At 40.6% G+C, this 26,533-nt stretch overlaps 1 protein-coding gene across 1 annotated transcript in view; it reads left to right on the top strand.

Annotated features, from left to right (window-relative positions):
- Positions 1 to 23,425, top strand: part of b3glcta (beta 3-glucosyltransferase a) — a 140,456-nt gene extending 117,031 nt beyond the window's left edge. Inside the window, exons 10-16 of the mRNA XM_053646294.1 lie at positions 1,392 to 1,461; positions 4,457 to 4,570; positions 9,780 to 9,879; positions 11,045 to 11,164; positions 18,088 to 18,232; positions 21,813 to 22,016; positions 22,523 to 23,425. Coding sequence (XP_053502269.1) covers positions 1,392 to 1,461; positions 4,457 to 4,570; positions 9,780 to 9,879; positions 11,045 to 11,164; positions 18,088 to 18,232; positions 21,813 to 21,980 — 717 coding nt within the window. The 3' untranslated portion in view covers positions 21,981 to 22,016; positions 22,523 to 23,425. The remainder of the gene's footprint in view (positions 1 to 1,391; positions 1,462 to 4,456; positions 4,571 to 9,779; positions 9,880 to 11,044; positions 11,165 to 18,087; positions 18,233 to 21,812; positions 22,017 to 22,522) is intronic.
- Positions 23,426 to 26,533: the final 3,108 nt, after the last annotated feature.

Raw genomic sequence — 26,533 nt, 5'->3', positions numbered from 1 at the left:
AAAGAGTACTTTTGATTACCATCCTCCCAGCATGGTGGGGGAAAAAAAGGCTTTCAGCACACCTCCTGCAGATGAAGTGAAGGCGTGAAGTGAAAAGAGCTTTTTTCTTTTGTTTGAGTTAGCGAGATTACCCAAGACTGGAAAGAGTTGAGGGCCACAGATCTGGGACATGGGGCTGGGGAATTCACTGTTTAACTCCGAATCTTGCATTTGTTATTTTTAGGGTTCCGTATATAAAACTTAGTGCTTAAGTGACGAGCTAGAATTCTCAAGTCCTATTATTGGGTTGGACATGTAACTCCTTCTCATGGCTAAATGTAGCTCCTGACTAGCTGGTGTAAAAGAAACTCTCTTTTTTTTTTTAAAGTATGTTAATCCTAAAATGGAGACTTGAATTAATTAGAGATGCCCTGAGTGTGTAACCTCCAATGAATTCTAACTATTCATATTCCAAACACAAATTTGGTGTTAATCTGAGCAGTGTAATTTATTCTGCCCAGATATGAGACGTTTCATTATCTAGGTTTTTATTATCGACACAATCTAACTTATACATTCTACTGACATGTAATACCGTTCACAGGAAATGAAATGAAATCACTGTATTTCAACTGGAAAATTCTTATTCTTAAATGAATAATTCTTATATACTAATGATTCCTTTTAATAGTCGACTGATCTAAATATATTCGATGCTGTATATTTTGTGTGATATTTGATATTTCCCATGTCACTTGAAGGTTAAATCAAGACGGAAGAGAAGGTTCAGGGTCTGGTCCTTTTCAGTAAAGCAGAAAGTAAAATCTGTCACACTAGAGGAGGGTCCCTTAGGCACTACTCAAAATCACACTTTATACAGTCAATCAAACCTATTCTACATGCTCCGAATTTAAATAGAGTTTAAAAGTCATTCTGTTCTAGTTTGTAACCCTGAGATAAAAGATTCACTACCAGTAGGAGAATATTAAATTACTTCTGCATTGACCTTGTGTTTTATGCTTAACTGAGCTGTAGGCAAAAAAAAAAAAAAAGATCTATCAGAGGCTTAAATTATGCTGTGTGTGTGTGTGTATGTGTATATGCATGTGCATATGTGTGTGTGTATATGTGTGTATATATGTGTGTGTGTGTGTGTGTGTGTGTGTGTGTGTGTGTATATATATATATATATATATATGTATATATATATGTGTGTGTGTGTGTGTGTGTGTGTGTGTGTGTGCACGCGCATATCAGTGCTTGTTTGTGGACAGCGAGTCAGTGTATGCAGAGAGCACGTAATAATGAGGTGACATTTGTGAGGATAAAGTGGTTTTTGATGTGGTGTAATTGGTGCACCGACCTGTCGGTTTCAAACGGTGCCAACTGGGTTTTTTTTTTTTCCTCATCAGGGTGAGCCTGTTAAAAGGGAGGACATATTTGTAGCGGTGAAAACGTGCAAGAAGTTCCACATAGAAAGAGGTGAGCTGATTTGTCATTTCTTTAATCAGGTTCATAATGTTTAACCTTTGTGGAGCATTCAAATTATTTGTTTCATTTCATACAAACTTTGCATGCCATTGAATTTTAATTATTATTATTATTATTATTATTTTTCCTCCAAAAACTACCGCTACCTTCCAAGTGTAGTTATTTGAACGCAATGGTTTACATTTAGATGAATTCCTTTGGTAGACAGATCCGAATCAGGACACCGGTTACATTATGTGATACACCGTGGACTATATTCCGAGTTGTGTGCATGTATAGAAGTTGCGCACATCAGTAATCAGATATCAGACTCAACTGCTCGGCCCTTGAGCACTGCCCTTAACCCTCATCTACTCAGTTGTATACATGATATAACTGTAAGTTGCTGTGGATGAGGGTGACTGCAAAATGACGTAAATGCAAAACGACACCGGACAGAGGCTGATAAGATGCACCTTTATTTATGATTGGACAGTATTATGACCAGATTAACCAGATTTAAAAAGTTTGTAGTGTTTGGATCACATAAAAGAACACTTGTAAGTTGCAGAACAAATGAAAAGATGCCGTACTGTACTGTCTTTGTTTTAATCCACAAGTACATGCGAAGCTTTTACCAATGCACAATCTCTGACATACTTGATCATCTTGGGCCCATTAGACTAGACTCATTCTTATCAAACCTCTCCTCTCCTTGGATTACTCCTAAGTGGAACTCTTCTTTTTGAAGAACCTTCCTTTAGATATAACCTTAGAAAAATATATCAGACCGCCTCATCTTCACTCAACTCCTGTGCCTGATTCTTAGCTCTTTTTTTCTTTCTTTCTTTCTTATGCAGCCAAATACCTTCTCTGTTCTTATCTCTGAATCTAATGCATCTTTCTGCCTGATTTATCCTGCACCCACTCCTGTTTTAAATAAGTATCATGCCTGCTGTCACTTGCCATGTCATTAATATCACTTATTTCTAGTCATAGTATATCCTTACTGCTCCCAAAACACGTATTCCTGTCCTTTAGCCTGACTTGCTTGAAAACTATCAAGTAAGTCACCCCAGTTTTTATCCAATTTCTTTATTCCTGACGTAGGCGTTGGTGTTGTCGCCTCACAGTTCTGAATTTTAGCCGATAACCATAATCTTTTGAAACTCCTTCACGCTGTCTTTCATTCCTGACACAGCACTTAGATTGTTCACTCATGTGTATTAAATGATCTTTTCACTTTACTAACTCCAGGGCCTTGAAAGTTCTCCTCATTCTTGATCTCAGCTGCTTTTGCTTCATTAGATACTCATTTCAGGTCTGATAGAATGATAATGATAGTCACGTATACATTACAGCACAGTGAAATTGTTTTTTTTTCGCATACCCCAGCATGTTAGGAAGTTGGGGTCAGAGCGCAGGGTCAGACATGATACAGCGCCCCCTGGAGCAGAGTGGATATCAGATATCTGGTAATACAGATGTTTTCCTGTTTCCCTCACTAATCTCATTTTGTTTCTAAACACAAATCTGTCACTGCGGCAGTTGCTCAAGGTGTTCCCCAGGGATCGGTCTTCTGGCCCTCTCCTTATATTTTTACATTCTGTGATGTATAGTATGATCCACGAATGTAAAAATAGAATTAACCGTCATTCATTAGTCTAATGATACCAAAATATGCGTTAATACATAATCTACTACATATGTCGCTAAAAGCACAGTTTTAATTATTGTCTTTTAGTTTCCAAGTTTCTACACCTGGCCATTAGCGTCTGTAGCGCAGAACAAATACCGAACGAGTCTGCGGTAAAAGCCTGGAAAAGAATCACAAAGAAGAACCCAGCACTTTGCTGATGTCACTGAGTCGTGTTCTTGATGCAGTTTTTGCACGCAAGGGATATGCAACCAAATATTAAGAGTTATTTACTTCGAGTCTTAACCGTTCCTATACTTTTGCGCAACTAAAAATTGAGCGGTCTGATACAGAAGGTTCTACGTTTTATGCCTTGCTGTTCCAATAGTTTCAGAGGGGACTTTATGTGTGTTTAGGTTCCATATTCAGGTTGAGTTTGAAACCCAACACTGACTGCAGTACTTTGAACCTTTGGCTGTAAGGCATGATGGGCTATCTTCCAGCATATCTCTCATTATCACAGGTCTTCATGGACCTGATCGGAAGGTCGGGGGTTCAAGTCCCGGCACTGCCAAGCTGCCACTGCTGGGCCCTTGAGCAAGGCCCTTAACCCTCTCTGCTCCAGGGGGCGCTGTATCATGGCTGCGACACCCTGCGCTCTGACTTCCTAACAAGCTGAGATATGTGAAGAAAAGAATGTCACTGTGCTGTCATGTATATGTGACAAATGAAGGCTTCTTCTTTTTCATCTAAAGTGTTTCCCATCTGTTCCAAAGACTGGAACGGAACCAGTATTTGTGGAACTGGTGCCAGCATTTAATTGGCCTGATTATCATAATTATCTCTCAGAAGTCACTTTAAAGTCACAGTTGAATCATTGATGATGTGTTTTAATCGTGGATCATCGGTTTTGTCCGACACTTTTGACTTTACATCTGCGGATTATCCAAATAAACGGGCTAAAACAGCCGTCACAGATGTCAGGTGTTTTAATTTAAAGAACCGTGGCGAATATTTGGTATGTTTTCGTACAGGCAAAAGGGTACTTTTAACACTAAATAATTCCGATTTATATCAGCTATTCGAGAACAAATATTATTCGAGGGCCACTAGAGAGAGAGTGATGTTTTAATGTGTTTTTCTGTAGTAGAAGTCATTGCAGCCGCAATAAATTTTCATGCCTGTCTACTCTAGAGCAGGCACCATTACAACTCCAGTAAATCTTAAGGGTTGTATGATTTTTGCAGGCTTGGTATGCTGGTGTTGATTTTAGAGCAGGCACCATTACAACACCAGTAAATCTTAAAGGTTGTATGGTTTTTGCAAGCTTGGTATGCTGGTGTTGACTCATTGCCTCCTGATCTGCTGTAGTCCCTGTGGTGAAGAAGACCTGGGAGAAACAAGCTTCACATCTGGAATACTACAGTGATCACGCTGATCCTTCCATCCCAACCATTGATCTTGGTGTCCCCAACACAGACAGAGGTGAGTTGGCTACACTGTGCAGAAAGCCTGCTCTTGGTGAGATGCTCATTAAATATTATGGGTATTCCAATTAGGTGTTTAATGATGTGATGTTCTCGGAAAGACATCACTTAACATGTGTTATTAAGCTAACGAGTGGAAGCTCTGAAAACTACAGGCTTTACTGAACTGAAACGTTTCTCTTTGGCTCATATCTCAACCGAGAGTAACATCATCCACACACTGATGTAACATATAAAATATGTAACATATATATTACATGTTAACATATGTTAAAATATTAAAATAAAATATTAAAACATAAAATTTGACTGTCATTATACCTGCCTTAATTCATTGTTACAGATTATTTACATAATCTGAAAAGCCAAAGCACATGTAGAACTTTTTTTTTTTTTTGTATTTTTCCCAATGTTCTCCCTAATTTAATCCTGGCCAATTCCCACCCACCTGTCAGCTCTCCCTTATCATAAGACAGCGACCAATCAGGGACATCGAAGGCTGTCATGTGCTTCCTCTGAGACACATGAAGCCAGCCAAACACCTCTAACAAATTTTCCCCCGCACACACTCACACCTAGACACAATTTAGACCAGTCAGTCCATCTACCAGCATATCATTCGGGAGAGGAGAAAACCGGAGAACCCTGAGGAAACCCACACAGGCAGTGGGAGAACATGCAGAACAGTTTCATAACTTCACGCAGTCATTAATCCAAGTTCAGCATTAAACCAGGGCCTCGGATGCAACACTCTAAACCAGTTGTCAAGTTATCCTAAAGACAACATATTATCCAATGGGACGATGCAAAATATAAGACCAATCGAAATGTTCTTTTATACACATTTACTCACGCAACACAATATTTAGAGGCATAAGGTGGATTATTGAAGCGTCAGATAAAGCAGAATCAAACAGAAGCTGTAACACGCTCTGAAAGCAGCTTTCACCATCGCATTTATACCGGAAACAATACGACGTCTCCAACAGATGTCTGTCTCTCAGATACGTCATCTGAACAAGACGACTCTTTAAACCGAAGACAATGTTGAAGCGTTTAAATGAAGTGGCAGTTGAACACTTGTTACCCCTTCTGGTGCGGAGCAGAGGCATACGTCAGGGTTTGATGAAGCCATGAAAGGGCCGGAGAAGACATTTAAACGGGGTCAGTTTCTCAATACACTTTTCACAGTAGTGTCACAAAGAGTAGAAAACTGGCCCTGTGTAGTTTTCATCTGTAATGCAACCCTGTGGACCTGTTTTCCTCTTCCCCAGCCTCGGTTTGATTGAGTCTGGGTTTTTTTTTGCCATTGAGGTTGGTGAACTTTCCATTAGAAATGTAATAAGAGAAACGCATTAGCTTTAAAATACTGAGGAGAAACACGAGCAGCTAAAACTGTTTAAGCTAAGTGCCTCAGTGAGCTAAATGCGAGCACACGGCACAGCGTGGTGTATTTATAAAGCAGAGAAACCAAGGGCTGGAAGTGAACGCATGGCATGACGCACCATAGTCACACATCTTACAAATTATACGTGGGTTGTGTGGCGCATCGGCCGAAGTCTCTCTTTGATCGTCTTCTCTGTTCAGTAAACAATATTTTCTTGTTGACGCCATGCTCCATGCTTTTCCATCATCTAAGAAAAACAAAGCCACTGCTCTTTTATTACATCAGGGCTGTCAAAGTAATACAGAATGGGATTTCACGCACAACGTTGTCTCTCATTTCTGCCGTCCCTGCCGTGGTTTGATGCTGCAGAAGGCTGTTAGCACACCATGTTCCCTCTCTTCTCCTCTCCTGTTTATTCATGAGCTGGAAATTCATCATAATTGTCCATGACTGAAGTAGCTAATGTCTGTTTTCAGTAAAGCCGTGTGCATCTTCTCGTCTGATTATAGAAGATAGCAGCAGGTGTGCGCCGGTATTACATTTTCACATCACAAATATTTGCATGTTGGTGGATTATTTTTTTATCACAGGACAAAATCCGATCCAAGCATGAAGCCGTTAAAGGACTTTACAAGTGCTCTAAGGCTAAGTTCCCGACAAATGGGTCAAAAACAAGTGGAAGAGAGTAGTGGTAGGAAACGCGACGTACAACTCGTCAGGAGGGATGGCGTGCTGTTCAGTAAAATGACGAAATGATTAAAAAATGATGCGATGTTTATAGTAATACAGGACACTGAACAACTTTAAAGGTAACCGCAACCGAGTGCACTCGCTCCCGGGTCCGAGTGGTGAATATTTTTAATTTCTTATCATTTTACTACATATATTACCATCGTATTAAGGCTTGCCAACCTTCACACATTTCGTGCAAGAGCTCCACATTTTGATCAGAGTACACCGGTAAAAAAAAATATATATATATATATATATATATATATATATATATATATATATATATATATATATTCGAAAGAACCATATTGACAGCATGGCGGCCCGTTTGTGTGGACTTTCGGTGCATGTTCTTTCCAGGTAAGCATGGGTGTCCTCCAGGTTCTCCAGGTTCCTCCCAGAATAAAGCAGATAGTGAAGATTAATTAATGAATCACAGCAATATCGTGTTCAAAATCATGTTACCAGGTGTCACTGATTAAAGATTAAATGCCTATTTAATCTGATGTTATTTGTGTTCTTAGTGATTCTGAGAGCATCTCTGACGGGACTTGATCATACACAGTGCCCTCCACTAATTTTGGCACCCTTGGTAAGTACTGTATGAGCGAAGAAGGCTGTGAAAAATTGTCTACTCTGCTCTCATGGATATCAAACAATTGCAAACAAAACACAGTTTTATTAAAAAATATCTTTAAGTATCGGTGTGCAACAATTAATGGCACCGTTTTAGTGAATACTTTGTGCTACTTTAGAACCCGATCCCATTTGAAGGTCCAGTATGTCTACACACTGAAGACGCTCGAGTTTGTTTTTGGATGAGAGTAGAGGCTTTTTTCTTGAACCCCTTCCAAACAGCTTGTGGTGATGTAGGTGACTTCAGATTGTAGTTTTGGAGACTTTCTGACCCCAAGACACGACTAACTTCTGCAGTTCTCCAGCTGTGATCCTCGGAGATGTTTTATCCAGTCGAACCGTCCTCTTCACAGTGCGTTGAGACGATATAGACACACGTCCAATTCCAGGTTGATTCATAACATTTCCAGTCGACTGGAACTTCTTAATTATTGCCCTGATGGTGGAAATGGGCATTTTCAATGCTTGTGCTATTTTCTTATAGACACGTCCCATTGTGTGAAGCTCAACAACCTTTTGCTGCACATCACAGCTACATTCCTCGCTCTTACCCATTGCTATGAATGACTAAGGGAATTTATCCTGTGTGTCACCTCATATTTATACCCCTGTGAAACAGGAAGTCATGGTTGAACAATTTCCTGTTCCCAGCCACCCAGGTGTAAAAAATAAATAAATAAAAAAATTCATAATTTGGAATATACTTCAAATATATTTTCCTCATATAAATTCCATAGAGGTGACAACACTTGTTGCACACACATATTTAACAAAGATTTATTTTTTTTAAGAATAAACCTGTGTTGTGTTTGCAATTGTTTGATATCCGTGAGAGCAGAGTATTTTTGTGAATTTTTCGAACAAAAGATCAAACTGTTAAACAATGAAGACACTTTTTCACAGCCTTCTTTGCTCATATTTACCAAGGGTGCCAATATTAGTGTAGGGCACCGTATATTTTGGTAAAACTGGTGATTTAAAAAAAAAAAAAAAAGAAACCAAAAAAACCCCAAAAAAACCCATTTACCTAGTGAACTGCCAACATTGAATTCTAATTAAGATTCAGAGCTTGAGGATCTACAAATAAATCATCTGATTTGACCAAAGGATATCATGTAAAACATATCGTACTTACATATTATGACACAACGATTTGGCCTTGTTTCCATATCTGCAAACTGCATGATTTAATTACGATGCTAATCATTATTCAAAACCTGACACGGTTATTATTCATAATGTAATAAGGGAGGGAGCAAACTGAACTCACTCATTCTAAGCTCGTAGTGGACCAAACGATGGTTCACTACAGGGAACCTAAGAAAATGACAGGCTTTCCTGCGGGCGTGTTAGAGATCCTTACTTATAAAACAGGCAGCGGTAATGAGGGATGAAATGAATTATTCTGAAAAAAAATAAATAAAAAATGAATGCTTCAGAAGAAATCCCTACATCAGTGTTCATGTGAAGCTTTGCTATTAAATGTTTATTGGACCTTCAAATTAAGGTTTCATTTCTGGAATCGTGCCGTTAAAAAAACGTCCTCATGGGGCCACATCACACCTCACTGTCATTTTATTATTTAGACCATTACAATAGGAATGTGTATGTAAACAAGTTTCCTCAGTCCCTGTGGAGTGTTTGAAGTCTGGTGTTCGCATGGTTCATGGGGAACTCGCTAAACGAGTGTACCACAGGAGCAGCTTTGATATTTATTGTGGAAGAGAGTCCTTTTCTTCCCTCTGGTGCACACGACGGCACATTCTGTTCTGCATTTTCTCTTTCCCTTCTCCCACTCTTTTACCACACACACACACACACACACACACACACACATGCACACGCCATGCTCTTTATACAACATCCTCATTCCTCATGTCTTTGCTTTCATGGCTTCTGTTCTACATATTTGGGCTTTTTATATAATGCGCATCGGAGCAAGAACCGTCAGGGAATGACACGGCATCCTTTTTTTGGAAACCTGGATAGTTTAAGAGCATGAGATATCTCCTGCAGCAGCAATATTCACTTTATACGGCTTTATAATTGAATCATTTGCTCTGTGGCTGGATGAAATTGAACGTATCCGAATACTAAATACTTCAGGTGATTAAGCGTTCAGGCGTTTTGTAAATAAACGTGTGTATTTGATGTGTGGCAACGCTCTAGATAGAGAGCGAGGAAATGTGTATACAGACAAAGGCCATCTCGGTGTCTTAGGGAGAAAAATCACATAGGGTTTGAGGGGATATTAAAGAGTAATTGACTGTCAGCTTTTTATGTCTAGGCAGAAATGATGAGAGGTAGAGAGTGTCGTAGCGTCCGCATATAAGGAAAGTCATGCAGTGCTTAAATTAGTCAGCCATGAACTTGAAATTCATAACTAGCCTATAAACAAAGTTAAGTACACTTGCGCGGGTGTGAAAATGCTTATATTTGACTGTTTTCACAGGTCACTGTGGGAAAACCTTTGCCATCCTGAAGAGATTTGTAAGCAGCGTCGTACCACAAACCAACTGGTTACTCATCGTCGATGACGACACACTTATCAGGTAAGGGCGATTATTCCTTTTATGTTTCTTTTAACTCTCACAGTCCGCCTTCTGTTTCTCTGGAGGAATGCGTGTAGGTGTCGTGTGTGCAGAGATGAATTAACAGAGATAATGCAGAGGTTTACTTTATGGCGCTTTCATCCTCTGGGGAAATTATAGGACTATATTTAATTGAGTCTGAAAATTCACTGGAGGTAATTGGTAATTGAATAAGTGCCTTGGTGCAGTCGTGTGGTTTGCTTGAGGGCAATGTGTTATTGTTGACTATTTACTGAAACACTGTTGAATGCTCGTTCTGATTGGTAAGAAGGTGTAGATTCATTTTCTTTATCAGCAGCTTTGATAATAGTGCTGACTACAAGTTTTATATTACTGTGCTCGTTGTAATACGTTACCGGTTCGATAGTAATACCTTGCACAGGGACTTGTATGGAGGATGCGCGACGTAAACCGATTCTTTTTTTTTTTAAACGGACGTACATGATGATATGGTTTTCTATTAGAAGATGTTTATGTCTCATTCATGGAAGGAGTCTCCAGTTGTTCATGCTTTGTACCAACCAGAGGTGAAGCTGTCAGTTTTCTGAAATGGGACAGTCTTCCGGGTGAAGGCTTCGTGCTTTCTCATTAACATAACATAAGCTGTTTAATTTTCATTAATTAGAAGGAAAGGGAGAAGAAGATTGTCTAGCTGCTGTAATATAAGTGATAACAGGAAGGAACTCGTTTCCTGGATGTTCAACATTAAAGGCTCCCGAGTGGCACAAGAGAAAACCCTATCATGTGGAGATCATGCAAGTTCCAATCCCGATGTTGCCACAGCCATCCATGGCCAGGTGTCTAAGAGAGCGAGCCTGGCCGTGCTCTCTAGGTGTAAGGGATGGCACTTTCGTCTGTCAATCATAACGACAGTAGCTAATAATGTGCATGGGGAAAAAAGATGTGAATGTCTGGTTGATGTGTCTTAGAGCAAGCACGTGATAGCCTTCACCTACCCATGGTGGAAGCTGTGATATGGTGGGTGGGAATTAGCCAAGACTAAATTAGGGAGAAAATTGTCAGAAAATAAACATAAGCAGGCAGATTGTTTGGATGTACAGTATAAAAGCTGCCCGCACACACTTTTTAATAATAGTGTGTGTGTGTGTGTGTGTGTTTTCCTCAGCTTGCCCAGACTACAAGCACTGCTAAGCTGTTATGATCCCACGGAGCCGGTGTTCCTCGGGGAGCGTTACGGTTACGGGCTTGGCCAGGGAGGATACAGCTATATCACAGGTGGAGGAGGGTGAGTGATCAAAAACTCTGCTCTCATGTACCAGAGAACATCACAGTGTTCCACCAAAAGGTTTCATTGACATTTCACACATGAGCTTCTCTAGACCCAAGGCTGTTTGCACCCTAGAGGTTGAGTTTGTTTAATCAGATGTGCAAGCTGTATTGAAACCTGGATGGGGTCAAGAAAGAGAAAAAAAAAAAAGATCTCCGTTTCAGTCAGTGGTCTGGAGTTGCATTCGGGGTACAACAGAACCATGTGTGGAAGTGATTCTCTCTCTGGCCTTGGTGTAGAATAACATCAGTATGGTGTCACACTCCTTCTCCATTCAAGTATCACAATGGCAGGTAAAGGACTTTGTGCAGGGTGATTCAGGGAGGTAGTGAAGGATAAATTAGTGTCATTCATTAAATTCCAAGGTAGCATGCCAGTTAATTAAGTTCTCTATCCTTACATCCCTATACATTTCACTATATCACTATATCTATATATAGATAAACCTACTATTAGGTGCACTTATAGTTTATTATTAATTCTCTATCCTCTCTGTTCCTAAGCACAAACAGGCGTCTTCGTTCTACTCCGTCCATCACTGAAAAAGCATCATCATAAGATGTGGATCATCATCAAGGCGTGACACACTTCCTGAATTCTCTCTCGCTCATACTTTTCTCTCTCTTTTTTTTAAAGGGACAGAAAAGTAAAGAGATTTTTCTCTTATAAAAAATAGATAGAGAGGAAATGAGTTATTTATAAGAAGATAATAAGGCTGACGGTGCGGTTCACAGGTGCCATTTTTTATATCAAGTGACGCGCTTACTTGCCACGTCACCTGATCACGACAGGCAGGACGTTACACAAGCTTCAGATACCGGTCACGCGCGAGGGCGCCTCCCACAGAGTGAAGCTCACACAAAGCTGAGTTCCCTTTGAAAGGGAACACTTGACATTCAGTTTAGGACTTGCTGACACATAACTTACAAAAGTGCTGAAGTATACAGTATTTGTGTGAGCAGTTGCACCTGATGTGCCTGTTTAAAAATAACGCTGTCAGGAAAGGTTCTTGAGGGAAATGTCATAGACAAACCTGGGGTTTTTTTCCAACATTTTTTTTATCCATTCTGTTATAGCCACAGGAAATGGAATAATCATTTTTAACAGCAGATCAACAAATATTTTATCAACAAAAATGTCCTCAACAAAATGGTTTAAAAAAAAAGAGTCAGAAATTTTCTTCAAAAAATGTTTTTCTAAGGTAACATTTTAGGTCAGGATAAGATAGGATGAGATAGGATGGGTTAGGAAATGTAATGGGATGGGATAAGAGAGGATAGGATGAGATGCCATGGGATGGGATAGGATGGGATAGGATAGGATGGGATATGGGATGGGATGGGATGGGATAGAATGGGATGGGATAGAATGGGATGGGATGGGATAGGATGGGATGGGATGGGATGGGATAGGATGGGATGGCATGGGATGGGATAGAATGGGATGGGATAGAATGGGATGGGATGGGATAGGATGGGATAGAATAGGATGGGATGGGATAGGATAGGATGCCATGTGTTGGGATGGGATAGGATGGAATGGGATGGGATGGGATAGGATGGGATGGGATGGCATAGGATGGGATAGAATGGGATGGGATAGAATGGGATGGGATAGGATGGAATGGGATGGGATGGGATGGGATAGGATGGGATGGCATAGGATGGGATAGAATGGGATGGGATAGAATGGGATGGGATAGGATGGGATATGGGATGGGATGGGATGGGATAGAATGGGATGGGATAGAATGGGATGGGATAGGATAGGATGCCATGTGTTGGGATGGGATAGGATGGAATGGGATGGGATGGGATAGGATGGGATAGGATGGGATAGGATGGGATGGGATAGAATGGGATGGGATAGGATGGGATATGGGATGGGATGGGATGGGATAGAATGGGATGGGATAGAATGGGATAGGATGGGATGGGATGGGATAGGATGGGATGGGATGGGATGGGATAGGATGGGATGGCATGGGATGGGATAGAATGGGATGGGATAGAATGGGATGGGATAGGATAGGATGGGATGGGATAGGATGGTATGGGATATAGGATGGGATGGGATGGGATAGGATGGGATGGGATGGGATAGAATGGGATGGGATAGGATAGGATGGGTTGGGATGGGATAGGATAGAATGGGATAGGATAGGATGGAATGGGATGGGATAGGATGGGATAGGATAGGATGGGATAGGATGGGATAGGATAGGATGGGATGGGATGGGATAGGATGGGATAGGATAGAATGGGATGGGATAGGATGGGATAGGATAGGATGGGATAGAATGGGATAGGATAGGATGGGATAGGATGGGATAGGATAGGATGGGATGGGATAGGATGGGATAGGATAGGATAGGATGGGATGGGATAGGATGGGATAGGATAGGATGGGATGGGATGGGATAGGATGGGATAGGATAGGATGGGATGGGATAAGATGGGATGGGATGGGATAGGATGGGATAGGATGGGATGGGATAGGATAGGATGGGATGGGATAGGATAGGAAGGAATGGCCCATCTTTCCATTTTTTTGTCTTTTCTTTATCTTAATAATAGGGAAGTATTGATGAGGTGAAATAACTTCTCTGAACTTGCCCATGCCTTTGTAACGGCCTCCAACCTTTCACATCCTCTCAACAGCTTTTGCATCTTTTAAGCTGTGATATTTGTCTTAGCCTGTTCTTCCTGTCAGTTCAGTTGTGGCTTTGTCATATGTTCTGTGACATATGTGCCTTCTTCAGATCACACCTGGAGACTGAGAATACCATGGCAACATTTATTTTCAATAAATTGAAAAATATTATATTTTTTCTGTTCATTGTCTAGCTCTGTTTTTTTGTTGTTTGTTTTTTTTTGTAGATAAAATTTCAAATAGATTTAGAAAATATAAAATGTGCAATTGTTGAAGGTCAGATAGTAAAGTCTCTCAGTTTATTCAAAAAGGCAAGAGTTTAGATATCAGACAGTAGTTTTAATTCTTATTGGTCAGGCACAAATCATCAAACAGTCATGTGACTCAGCAACAGTGTGGTCATCGGTTGAGGTAAAAACAGCAGTAGAACGGTAGCATGTTTTTGCAAGATAAGAGAAACTAAGAGAGAAAATCATATTCCTGTGATATGGGTTGTTGGGGAGATGAGAAAAAGGTCACAGTGTTCTCAACAGATAGAGAACTCGCATAAACTAAAGTAAGAGAGCATGCTATATTAATATTTATCAGATGTCTAACAAGCTGCTCCAAAATCTCCCATAGATGTTCGATTGTTTTGAGATTTGTTGACTGTGAATCTCATAACATGTGATTTACACCAGTGATCACCAACCCCGTTCCTTGAGATCTACCTTCCTGCAGGTTTCATCTCCAACCAAAATCTAACACACCTATTTTAGTCCGTCAAGAACTTCTTAATCTAATGACTAGATGGTCAGGAGGGCACGATTATTTTTGGAGCTAACGTCTTCAGGAAACTAGTTGTCCAGGAACAGGGTTGGTGACCACCGATTTACACCATTTTCATGAAAACAATCAGCAAGCCCTTGTGCCCTGTGGATGGGGGCGGAGTCATCCTGGAAAAGACCACCCCCATCAGAAATGAAATGTTTCATCATAGGATAAATGTGATCAGTCACTGACTACGTTTACATGGACAGCAGTAATCTAATTATTGAGCTTATTCTGAATAAGACGATATTGTGATTAAGGTGTTTACATGAGTCGCTTTTAGAATACTCCTTTCATGTTCCTGTGTTACATGTTATAGAACGTAGATCGATTAACGTCACGTCATTACGTCACCGCGCCACGCCGTCCGACGTCCCTCCGGAATTTCACGTATCGACATACAGTTGGTCTTCGTTATGGAACCGTATACAGTTTTGCGTGTTTTTATTCTGAATTTTACGAACACTTCCAGTGCGGTTAATTATTAGTCATGCTGTACGTGCAAATAGACGACTGCTTGAAGCCGTGGGCTGCATCCCAAACCGTGTACTTACTTTCTATATAGTAGCTGAAATACGTGTATTTCTCCTACTATATAGCAGGTAAGTACGCGGTTTGGGACGCAGCCGTGCTCTCTTGTTTGCCGTCAAACGGTCGAGCGCTGCCATGTGTGTATGTGTCCTGTCGCAGAATGCGGTGAAAACTCCCACACGACGTTAATGGTGTGATTAAGGTGTGTACGTGTCTGTAATGCCACTGAAACAGGAATACTCCACACGTCTTAATTCCATCTGTGTTTACTTCGAGTGTGACTTTAATCGGATTAAGGTCATCAATAATCTCTGTTTACATGCTAGTTTCTTAATCAGAGTATCGTCTTAATCGGGTTCATATCGGATTATCGTTGTCCATGTAAACGCACTGAGTGATTCTTCCGTCTAAGGGGACACATTGAGCCAAACACCACGGCAGAATAAATAAATACCTCTTCCAGCGTAACAGAGCCACCATTCTTTTTCTTTTTTTTTATGAAACTGTATATACGTTTGCCCTTTATTCTGGACTCCAACCTTTTTCATATGCATTGAACATCTCAGATCCTCTTAGTTCAACCACTGTTCCTGGCTAATCTATTCAATACTTGCCAGATTGCTTAGTCAATCTTTTCCTGCTCTCCTTGACGTATCTGCTATAACTGACAATCACGGATTACCATTATCAGATCAGGATCAGATCTACGAGGATCATGGCAAATTGTTTTCAGACTATTTTTTTCTGTTCATTTTGCTTGGATTCATTCATGGGGGATGCAAACATTTACACTAGACAGTAGTATCATATTTCAGCAACTATGTACTGTCAGTGAAAAAAAATGATGTCAGTTCCCCAAAGCGCAAACAATGTACAACCCTAATTCCAAAAAAAGTCGGGACAGTATGTAAAATGCTAATAAAAAAACAAAGAGGAGTGATGTGTAAATGTACTTTGCCTTGTATTTAAATAAAAAATGCATAAAGACAAAGTATTTGATGTTTTATCTAATCAACTTCATGGTTGTTGTTTTTTTTAAGATAAACGGTTATTTTGAAATTGATGCATGCAACACGTTCCAAAAAAGTTAGGACAGGGGCAGTTTAGGATTAATGGCGATGTGATAAGTTGAAATAAGAAGGTGATGTGAAACAGGTGAGGCGATCGTGTAATCATAGTATATAAGGAGCCTCCAAAAAAGGCCTAGTCCTTCAAGAGCAAGGACGGGTCGAGGCTCGGCGATCTGCCAACAGATGCGTCAGCGAATAATCCAACACTTTGAGAACAACATTCCCCAAAGACAAATTGGGAGGATTTGGGGCGTTTCACCCTCTACAGTGTACAATATAATTAAAAGATTCAAGGAATCAATCTTGTTCAAGGAATCAAATCTCGGTACGTAAAGGGAAAGGTCGAAAACCACTTCTGAATGCGCGTGATCTCTGATCCCTCAGACGTCACCGTCTTAAAAACCGTCATGAGTCTGTAATGGAGATCCTGACATGGGCTCGGGAATACTTTGGTAAACCTTTGTCGGTCGACACCATTCGCCGCTGCATCCACAGATGCAAGTTAAGGCTTTACTATGCAAAGCAGAAGCCGTACCTCAACACTGTCCAGAAGCTCCGCCCACTTCTCTGGGCTCGGTCTCATCTGAGATGGACAGCAGCACAATGGAATCCTGTTTTGTGGTCCGACCAGTCGACATTTCCAAAAGTTTTTGTACTAAACAGCCGTCGTGTTCTCCGGGCCAAAGAGGAAAAGGACCGTCCAAGCTGTTATCAGCGTCAGGTCCAAACGCCAGCGTTTGTCATGGTATGGGGGCGTGTCAGTGCCCATGGCATGTGGGCATGTCAGTGCCCATGGTATGGGGGCGTGTCAGTGCACATGGCAGGGGTAACTTGCACAACTATGAGGGCAGCATTAATGCACAAAGATATGTACACATTTTGCAACATATGCTGCCATCCAGAGCAGGACAACGCCACACCACATTCTGTCTGGATTACAAGCGCATGGTTGCGTAAGCAGAGAGTGCGGGTGCTCGCATGGCCTGCCTGCAGTCCTGACCTGTCTCCGATTGAAAACGTGTGGTGCATTATGAAGTGCAAAATAAGGCAACAAAGGCGCTGTACAGTTGCATATAATGGATGCTTGCTAAATTTAACCACCTGGTGTCTTCACTCAGCGCCCAAACGCTTAATAAGTGTTATTAAAAGAAAAGCTGATGTTACACAGGTGATGGTGCTTGTTCAATCCCTGGTTATCTCTCTGACCTAGCAATGTTTGAATCATAGCAGCATTTTAATTTAAATAGAGCTCCAAAGTGGGTTAAAATGCCAGAATGAAGTAGCCTCTTTCTTAAGCACGGTAGATTGGTGTCATTTGAAAGCTACTGAATAGTTGTTGTTTTTTTTTTTTTAATGGATAGAATGTGGAATGTGGATAGAATGTGGATGTGTAACTATCTAACTAATAATGCATCAGTTGTCAGTCATCAGTCAGTGTGCTCTCTGTATGTTTTAACTCTATAGGTTGTGCAGATTGGGACCTCTGGTGTTCAAACAGTGCAATTGCATTAGATGCCAAATTAATAGAATGTGAATGACATTTTCATGATGCACATCATCACATTTTTGCATAGCGATACATCATGTCTCAATGTATCGTTACACCGCTAGTATTCTTAGACCCTACCATATTTATACTTTCACAAGGATATGATTTTGATCAAGACTACAAAGCACTTCTGTACGTTGTTTTGGATAAGGCCCTCTGCCAAATGCTATAAACGTAAATCGAAATGCTGTATAAACCGTGGTGCATTTTTAATAGAATGGTCAGGTGCTGAATCGTACTCTCTCACTCTTTGATCCTGTGTTTTATAGGATGGTGTTCAGCAGGGAGGCTGTACTCAGGCTCTTGGCCAGCGGCTGTAAATGCTACAGTAACGATGCTCCTGATGATATGGTATTGGGGATGTGTTTCAACTCTCTGCGACTTCCCGTCACACACAGCCCACTGTTTCACCAGGTAAACAGCACTTCCAGCACGCATCCTGGCTGCACGGGAACATTCCTAGATCACTTGAAAAAGTGTGTATGAACGAATAACTGGCATAGATTTTCATCATGCTGATATACTGTGCCTGCGTTTATAATATGTGGTTGCTTGTAAAGTCAACTTGGAAATGTTTATAAGACAGAAATAGTTTTTTTCTTCTTCTTCTTCTTCTTCTTCTTATACAGTTTTATTATTCTGGGCATTATAAACACTATGTAGTCCTGAGTCTAGTTTTGTTTAATAATCTAACCCTGGACCACTGCTTAATAAACTGTTAATTAACGTGGGTAGTTCATTAATGAACTTAAAAACAATAATAAAAAAAAAAATTTTAATAGGATAGCACACGTGGTTTCTGCGAAATGTTTCGTACAGAAGCAGTTTCGTGAACTGTGCAAGCAAAGAACTTCACAAGAGCTTTGCTTGGCAAAATTTGCCAAAATATGAGATGATTGGTTGCTTCAGCCTTCAGCAATCCTTTATAGAAAGAGACAGTAAACATGTCTCAAGGTTCATTTGCAGTCACTAGAAAATGTCTGGAAGACCCACTGTGTCGGGTGTTTATGACTCGAATGAGGGATGTCATCGTGAATAAGCACGGCAGACTGTGAAAGCCTGTGCCACCCTGAATAATATAAAATCCTTACTGTAGTATTTGCTTTTAAATTCACTTATCCAGTGACACTGCTATTCAAATTGGCGTATAAATGTGGAAGAGTACAATCCTGATTTAGAGCTGTTTGAGGAGCTGATACAGATGCAAGTGCTGCATCAGTTTCCATTAACTGCCCAGGAACAGGTGTAGAAAGAACAAGAAGAGACACTGAACGTAACTCTTGGTATGAAGTCCCCTCTGTGTATTGTAGTGTTGGAATGGTAAGGCCAATTCTTTCGTTTTTGCTATACACTGAAGACATCTTGGTTTAAGATAAATAGACGAATATGAGAAGTTTCAGTCGGTAGATCGGCGACCCGCTGACATCACCAAACTGTCGCATTCTTCTTTTGCGTTGCTTTTCCAGGCGTGTACCACAGCTCCTTTCAGTTGTTTGTTTGTTTCGAGGGTTTCTCCCTTCAGTCTTCTCTTCAGGAGACGAAATGCCGCTCAAAATCTGGTGATCTGGCGTGGCCAGTCTAAATCCTTCCACTTATTTCATCTGATGAAGTCCTTTGTTGTCTTGGCGGTATCTTTTGAGTCATTGTCTAGTGCATGATAAAGTTCATCCCAATTAGATTGGATGCATTGTATACAGGAAATAATATCACGTACTGTATACACTATATGGCTAAAGGTATGTAGACACCGGACCCTCACGCCCATATATTGGTCTTCCCACAAACTGTTGCTACGAAGTTTGAAGCACACTCTTATATAAGATGTCCTTGTATACTGTAGCATTAAAATTTGACAATGGCCCTTTGCACAACGTGACATCAGTGAAGAGACGCTTTGCCAAGGTTGGAATGGAAAAACGTGAGTTTCCCTGCACAGAGCCCTGATCTCAGCCCCACTGAACACCTTTGGGATGAACTGGAACGCCAAATGCACACCAGGCCTCCCTGGCCAACAGCAGCGCATGGCCACTGTTGTGACTGAATGGGCAAATCCCCAAAATCCACATTCCAAAATCTAGTGGAACGCTTTCCCCAAAGAGCACAGGCTGTTATAGCAGCAGAGGGAGGGGGGGAAACCTCAATATTAATGCCCATGATTTCGAAGTGGGATGTTCAGTACTCAGGCATCCACATACTTCTTCACTCTATCGTGTAGTTCAGAATTATGCATCAATATGAAAATCTGGTGTCGCACAGTAAAATCTGTGTTGCCTTTTGTATAGAAAGCCTTTGGAGTGATAGATAAAAGGTCATGTGGGATATCTAACATGATCAGTCAGAGAAATACACTCTACAGAGAAGTTAGTTTATGTTGTGATTGGTTATGTTTAACTCTGAAGATGAATTACCTAGCTAACACCATAACATACCAGGTTTTTTTTTTCTTTTTCCTAGATTATCTGCCATTTTCCACTACCATGCCAGTATTGTAGCTGTCTTCTGAATGTAAACTCTGTAGTTAAATCTCTAGATTTCTAGAATCATATTGACTTATTGTTATGTAACGGTTTCTTCCGGGTTCTCCGCTTTAATCCCATCCTCCCAAAAAACATACTGGTGAAGGATACGATCCAGAGTGTATTCCTACCTCACATTCAATGTTTCCAGGATAGGCTCCAGATCCACTGAGACCTTGACCAAGATAAAGTGCTTACTGAAGATTAATGAGTGGATAGCTTAAAACTTCATATTATAATTTATTTCAAATGACAATCGTGACTCAAATCTTAATTGTCAACTTATCATTTTACACAGAGTCGTAAACAGGCCTGAACAGAATTAATCACAGAAAAGTCTGCCCATCGCTGGTGAACTGTTTTTCTCCTCCCGGCACTTTTTACATCGATAGCGTCTCATCATTCGTCTCTGTCTGTTTGGCCTTTCCTCACACTATTCATGTTACTAAACCGTGATATTTTTCTCACAGTTCTCCTGAGATGCTCAACCACTGCCATCTATTGCACCTGTTTGACTCAAAAACCTAAATAACTATAGTAAAGTGCCTCCTAGGCTTTTACTGGAGAGACGCTAAATTGTGATCAAACTAGTGGTTTTGTGAGGTTAGAAAAGTGGAAAATAAACTTGAGGATAAAAGTACCTCATGCTGGGTTTGAATAATAAGATATTTTATGCACTGGAGAATCAAATAGATCTAAGAGGGAGGATCAGAACAATAAATGGCAGGTTTGGAATAATAGGCTTTCGGTCTAGAAGATGGAGCTATGAAATCTAAGCTCACCACTGTGTCACTTCACAATAGCAGCATTAAATCAGACCTTGTTATGATTCTATTTCGATGAAACCCACACTTTTATTAGCAGTTATTCATTTTTTTAAAACTATTTACAACTTTCCCCAACAAACTCTAGCTAACTTTAAAACTGGATTTTGAGAACCTCGGCGTGTTTAGTAGAAACTACAGCTGTGCACGTGCCATGTACATATAGACACGGAGGTTCTTACGACCCCGGCGTCAAAGTAAAAACAAGGAAAGCAGATCCGAGTTCAGGTACACAGAACTCCGTTCCACTTAAGGTCCACTAATCGAAGCTGACAGCAAGGCAGGATAATGCTGTCTCCGTGCCAGCGGGTGAGATTTGATTTTCAGAAGATCAGATTATCAGATAATGCAGATGTCAGATCTCAGATGTTTTCCCAGACGCCCAGTATTTCACAAACAAACAAATGGTTTGGAAAGCGTTCAATAAAGAGCACCACCAGCGCCAGGTTTTGCATGAATCTTAGATTTATTAGGAGCAGTGAATTTGCGCTAAAATAGAGCTGGTTATTCCAGGTGAATGTTCAGTCACTTTAAACTGCCGCTGTTCCTGATTGCGTGTCATGCTCTGATTGAGTAAAAGCTCCAGTACATGCTCTGACTGGATCCCAGATTTTCTCTGAGTGTGTGTTTGTGCTGTTTCCTTGTGTTGCCCAGGCACGGCCAGATGATTATGCCGGAGACTTTCTAGCCCATCAGACTCCCATTTCTTTCCACAAGCACTGGAATATTGACCCGATTGCAGTGTTTCACAAGTGGCTAATTGATGATGTGCATGGCTCCAGTACAGAACGACTCAGAAAAGCTTCTAAAGAAGAGTTATAGCAAATGGACTCTTTAGCCAGACGGAGACGTGGACAGGTAAATGGTGAGGTACTTCATTCTAGCCTTAAAGACAAGAAATAGAATGTTCATGCTGCTAAGAACTCCATGTTTGAGAGGAAGAATGTGTGAAATTTAAACTTTGAGTACACCTAGTTGTTTGTTTGTTCGGGAAACTCGCAATAACCTGGTGTATTAAAGGCTAACCTGAATTATTGTTGCCGTGTCATATCAACGGGTCTCATTTATCAGGCTGGATATTAACAAATTAATTCATTAATTGTTCATAAAGTGCATTTATATAAGAAATGTGAAAGTCATGAAAATCTGGTTACTCTGGGGGGGAAAAACCTCATAGTTTTTGGGCAGTGAAAACACTTTCCTAAATTCTTGCTAAAAGATTGATAAATGAGGCCCACTATTTGTGGTATTAACTAATAACCAACCATGCATTCCACTAAAACCTCCCTGAGAAGCTGCAGCTCTTGTTTTTCATCAGTTTTTCCAGACTTTCCACCGAAATACACTGCCATGTCTCTTTGCAGGACATCCCAGAGATTTGTGGAGCCGCTCGGTCGCCTTTATGTCTCGTCCCAGCTTCTCTTAGAACCGTTCAGAATTGGGCAGGCCGGTCCATTACAGACAACGCTGCCTCCTTCCTGCCTCCTTCCTCTCCAAATATCTCTTAAACAGCTTTGAGGTGTGTGCAGAGTCTTCGAGAGTCACTGAGAATTTAAAAAAAAAAAAAAAAAGGACTCAGAAATGTGTTTTTAAAAGGCAAGGTGTTGTCGATCGTTTGACAGGAAATGTATGTGAGAGATATTTATAATATTGGTCATTATTTGCCAAAAATATTTTGGGTTTTTTTTTGTTGTTGTTGTTTTTTGGGATATGTTTTTTTTTTCTCTAATTCTGTGTATTATATTACTTATAAAACTGCCATTATTTTAAAACAAAAATCTTTGCGTCATTATTTAACTAACTGGATAACTAACTAACTGGATGCTTTTCCTTTATTGCCTGGGCACTGTCGCAACACCTTCATAAAATAGGGTGTGTTTTATGTAAAGTAACTGTATATGAGGTTGGTAGGTGGGTGCCGTATGCATGTAATATGTAAATACGGGACTAGTGGGCGGAAGCTTGTTTCCATGCAGTTGAAGCTGATTCAAAGATTCACAAATCACCCCTTGCTTTGATGTTCTACAACAGTTTTGCTGAATAATGGCCTATGTCCCTCGACAAAAACGGGATTTTATATTACTGAGAGCACGTTCCAAACATTTTCAAACAGTAGTTTAGGTGTCAAAAAATGGAATCAATGTTTCAGTGTTTTTGCAGCCTTTTATATGCACAGCTGGAGTCTAAAGGGGTTTTAGTGATCCTAATGACAGTGTAAAATACTCCAAAAGAGGTTCATTGCAGAAGCAGAGCTCTTGATGTTTTGTTTTTGGGTGTTTTTTTTTTAAAAAGGAAAGGATGAAAGAGATGATAAAAGGGAGCACTTTACACCAGCAAATATATGCTTTTAAACTATAAGAGCTGTATTTTGCTGTGAACTTCCATTTCCTGTAAGCTTATAACAGAAAACATTCTACACACAGTGCAGATAAATTCTCAGTGGTGCTTATTCAATCACTTATGCGCAGTTTTTTTTTTCAATCGCTTATGCAGAATATTTCAAATATGATAATAACTGAAAGAAATAATAATGTTATCTTGAGAAATGGGAGGCCACTCCTCCTTTACTGAACCTGATAGTTACAGATTGATTCTTTCCACTGAACATGAGCCTGTGTCTAATCTCAAAAAGGATTGCGTCCTGTTTTTTGCCAAATAAAAAAAAAAAAATTTAAAAAAAAAGGGGGCCTATTTTAAGTCAGCAAAAAACTAAAAAAAGAAAAACTTTGCAATGACGAATGAGTGCTCCTTGGAAGAAGCAACAATTTGTGAACACTGAGCGAGTTGTGAATGCCGATGCCAAAATGTTGAGCATGAACTATTTAAAAACATTACGTTAAAGGTGTGTCTGTTTTGTCTAGGGTAAGTATAATGCTTGATTCCACCACTCATATGTGTACTCGAGGTGGCTGTTCCACATATAGCGCTCGTCCTCAGAAGTGAACGTGACAGTACACCACAGCAGCAGAATAAGCAAGCTATGATGGACCATAACAGCAGAACATTTTGAATAGGATCTAACCGAGCTTGTCCGTAATTACCTGCATTTGTATGACATCTCCATTCGACTTCACATCAACATGTAGACATCTGCCAGAAGAGTATACGGGTCGCCATGGAAACATGCCACTCAAGGATGTTTTTGCTCTGACCTGATGCCTAGTACTGTAGATATCCTCTTTTATTCTCAAGATTCAAAGGTACTCAAGGTAAAAAAAAAACAAAAAACAAACAATTATGGTGGTATAGAAGCAGTGTGCCCATGACGGAACTGACTGCAAATGAATTATTTGGATTTAACAAATGTGTATTAAAACAGACACAAATTCATTGTGTTGTGGATCTGATTGAGACTAGAGGTGTGCATCAGGACTGGATTCCCACAGAACGCAACAAAATAAAAAAGAAGTCATGCAAGCAGGAGGGGTTTACTTTTGTACAGGTCTAAGCGTGAAGTCAGATATAAAGCTTGCTGGGTAAAGAAAAAACAAGTTTCTACCCATATATTGAGTCACAGACACCAACTTCTGCACGTTACACAGTAAACCCCTGCAGCCATACTGAGACCTAGGCACTGATTGAAATGGTTGAAGCTTTACACCCCTACGCTCCTCACTTCCACTCATCTCATATCCTATTTTTAAGCACTTCCCCTCTGAGATTTTGAACTCAAGTGGTGCTTGGGTGTGGGATTCAGATATGGCTTCAGTGCCCTGGATGCAGTAGACATAGAAACATAGATATTAAGTTCCCTGACCTTTAACACACATGTTGGGATGCTCATGGTAAACTTGAAATTCAAGTGAATTTCAATGATATTTCCAACAATGTATATTAAGTATGCAGTAATTAAGCTGTTGCTCCATATTGGCACAGCTGAGAGATGAAAGACATGCGCGTTAAAAATTTCAGCAGCTAAGCTTGCATGCAACGATGATTTCTTGATAAACATATTATAGAGCTGAATGAATTAAGTGCTATATAAAATTCCCAAAGAACAACTGAAGGACAGAAACTTTTTTAACTGCTTAGATGGGAACTGATTAGGCAGCTGATGGTAATATTCGGTGAGTGATTGAGCCATGAAATCTCATTGCATAATAAGGAATGATTTGGGGCAAACTATTACACACACATTTAAAAGACAAATATGCAGCTTTTCTCCCCAACTGATCACTTATCAGCTATCATACGAGAGCTACCAATCGGGGAGGGAGAATGCTGACACATGCTTGCTTTGAGAGATGTGAAGGCAGCCAACCACACCTTTTCGAATTGCTGCTCATGCTGCATCACAGGGCAGCTGTCACAACCGAGAGACTGAGATGGATGTGAGGCAGTTTAATGACAAAAAGCAGACCGTTCCCAAATGTGAGACAGGTTCAAGGTCAAAAAATAGGCAAAGGTACAGGCGATTAGCAAACAGTACAGCATCGCAAAACCAGAAAACAATCGGAGTCCGAAAAAACTTGGATTTTATGGATTTTAATCCATGGTGGCCATCTTTGTAGACTGTGGTGTGTTCTGGGAAGTTCAGTTCATGGAAGGGGTCAACCTGAATGATTTACTTTCTAGGTGACCTCATTTGTTTGCTTCAGGGTTTTAAAAGGGCTGCTGTACCTGGGGCTTAGTTTCTTGCATGCTTGGGGTTGACGGAAGTCCTTGGTAGCTAGCCAGACAGTGTCGCTGAGTTGGTAGTGGGGGTTCTCTCCTCGGTGCCAGTTGGCATTTTCTTTATTAGAGTTGGCTACTTGTTCCAGATGTGGATGGATACTTTCCCACACCTGTTCACTTCTTTGAAACCAGTCATCCACTGCTAGGGCTGGTATCTGAGTACAGCTAGGGCTGGTATCTGAGTACACACTGAAAGGGGGTGAGCTGGGTGGCTGTGTGTTGTAAAGAGTACTCAGCCCATGGCAGAAACTCTGGTAGAGTTCAGGGAACTTTAACTTGGGTCCAGGCGGAACAGGAGAAGACAGTGTGGTGCACATCTGTGAGCATGTTGGGCCACCAGTACCTGTGCTATAGCAGATGGTAAGTACGCTAAGCTTCATAAGTTGAGTTCGCAGATTGGGTGGTACAAATAATTTGTTCAGGGGACATGAATGAGGAACCTACTGTGAAGGGGTGAGAGTGATCGATCGGTCCAGTTTCCAGGTGATAGCTCCCCTGAAGCACAATGGAGGAAGAATGAGTTCCTCATTGCTCCTAAGAGGGCTGGCTCCGTGTATGCATGATAAGGCATCAGCCTTGGTGTTTTTGGAGCCTGGTCGGTAGGAGAGGGTGAAATGAAACCAAGCAAAGAACAATAAACGATGGGCCTGGTGAAGGTTCTAAAACTTTGCATTTTTGAGGTACTCAGTGAAAATGGTGAA

The sequence above is a fragment of the Ictalurus furcatus genome, chromosome 17 (assembly GCF_023375685.1).
Source record: "Ictalurus furcatus strain D&B chromosome 17, Billie_1.0, whole genome shotgun sequence".
In the NCBI taxonomy this organism is placed as follows: domain Eukaryota; kingdom Metazoa; phylum Chordata; class Actinopteri; order Siluriformes; family Ictaluridae; genus Ictalurus; species Ictalurus furcatus.
The sequence above is the reverse complement of the archived record's forward strand: the minus strand, read 5'-3'. Positions and strand labels throughout refer to the sequence as shown.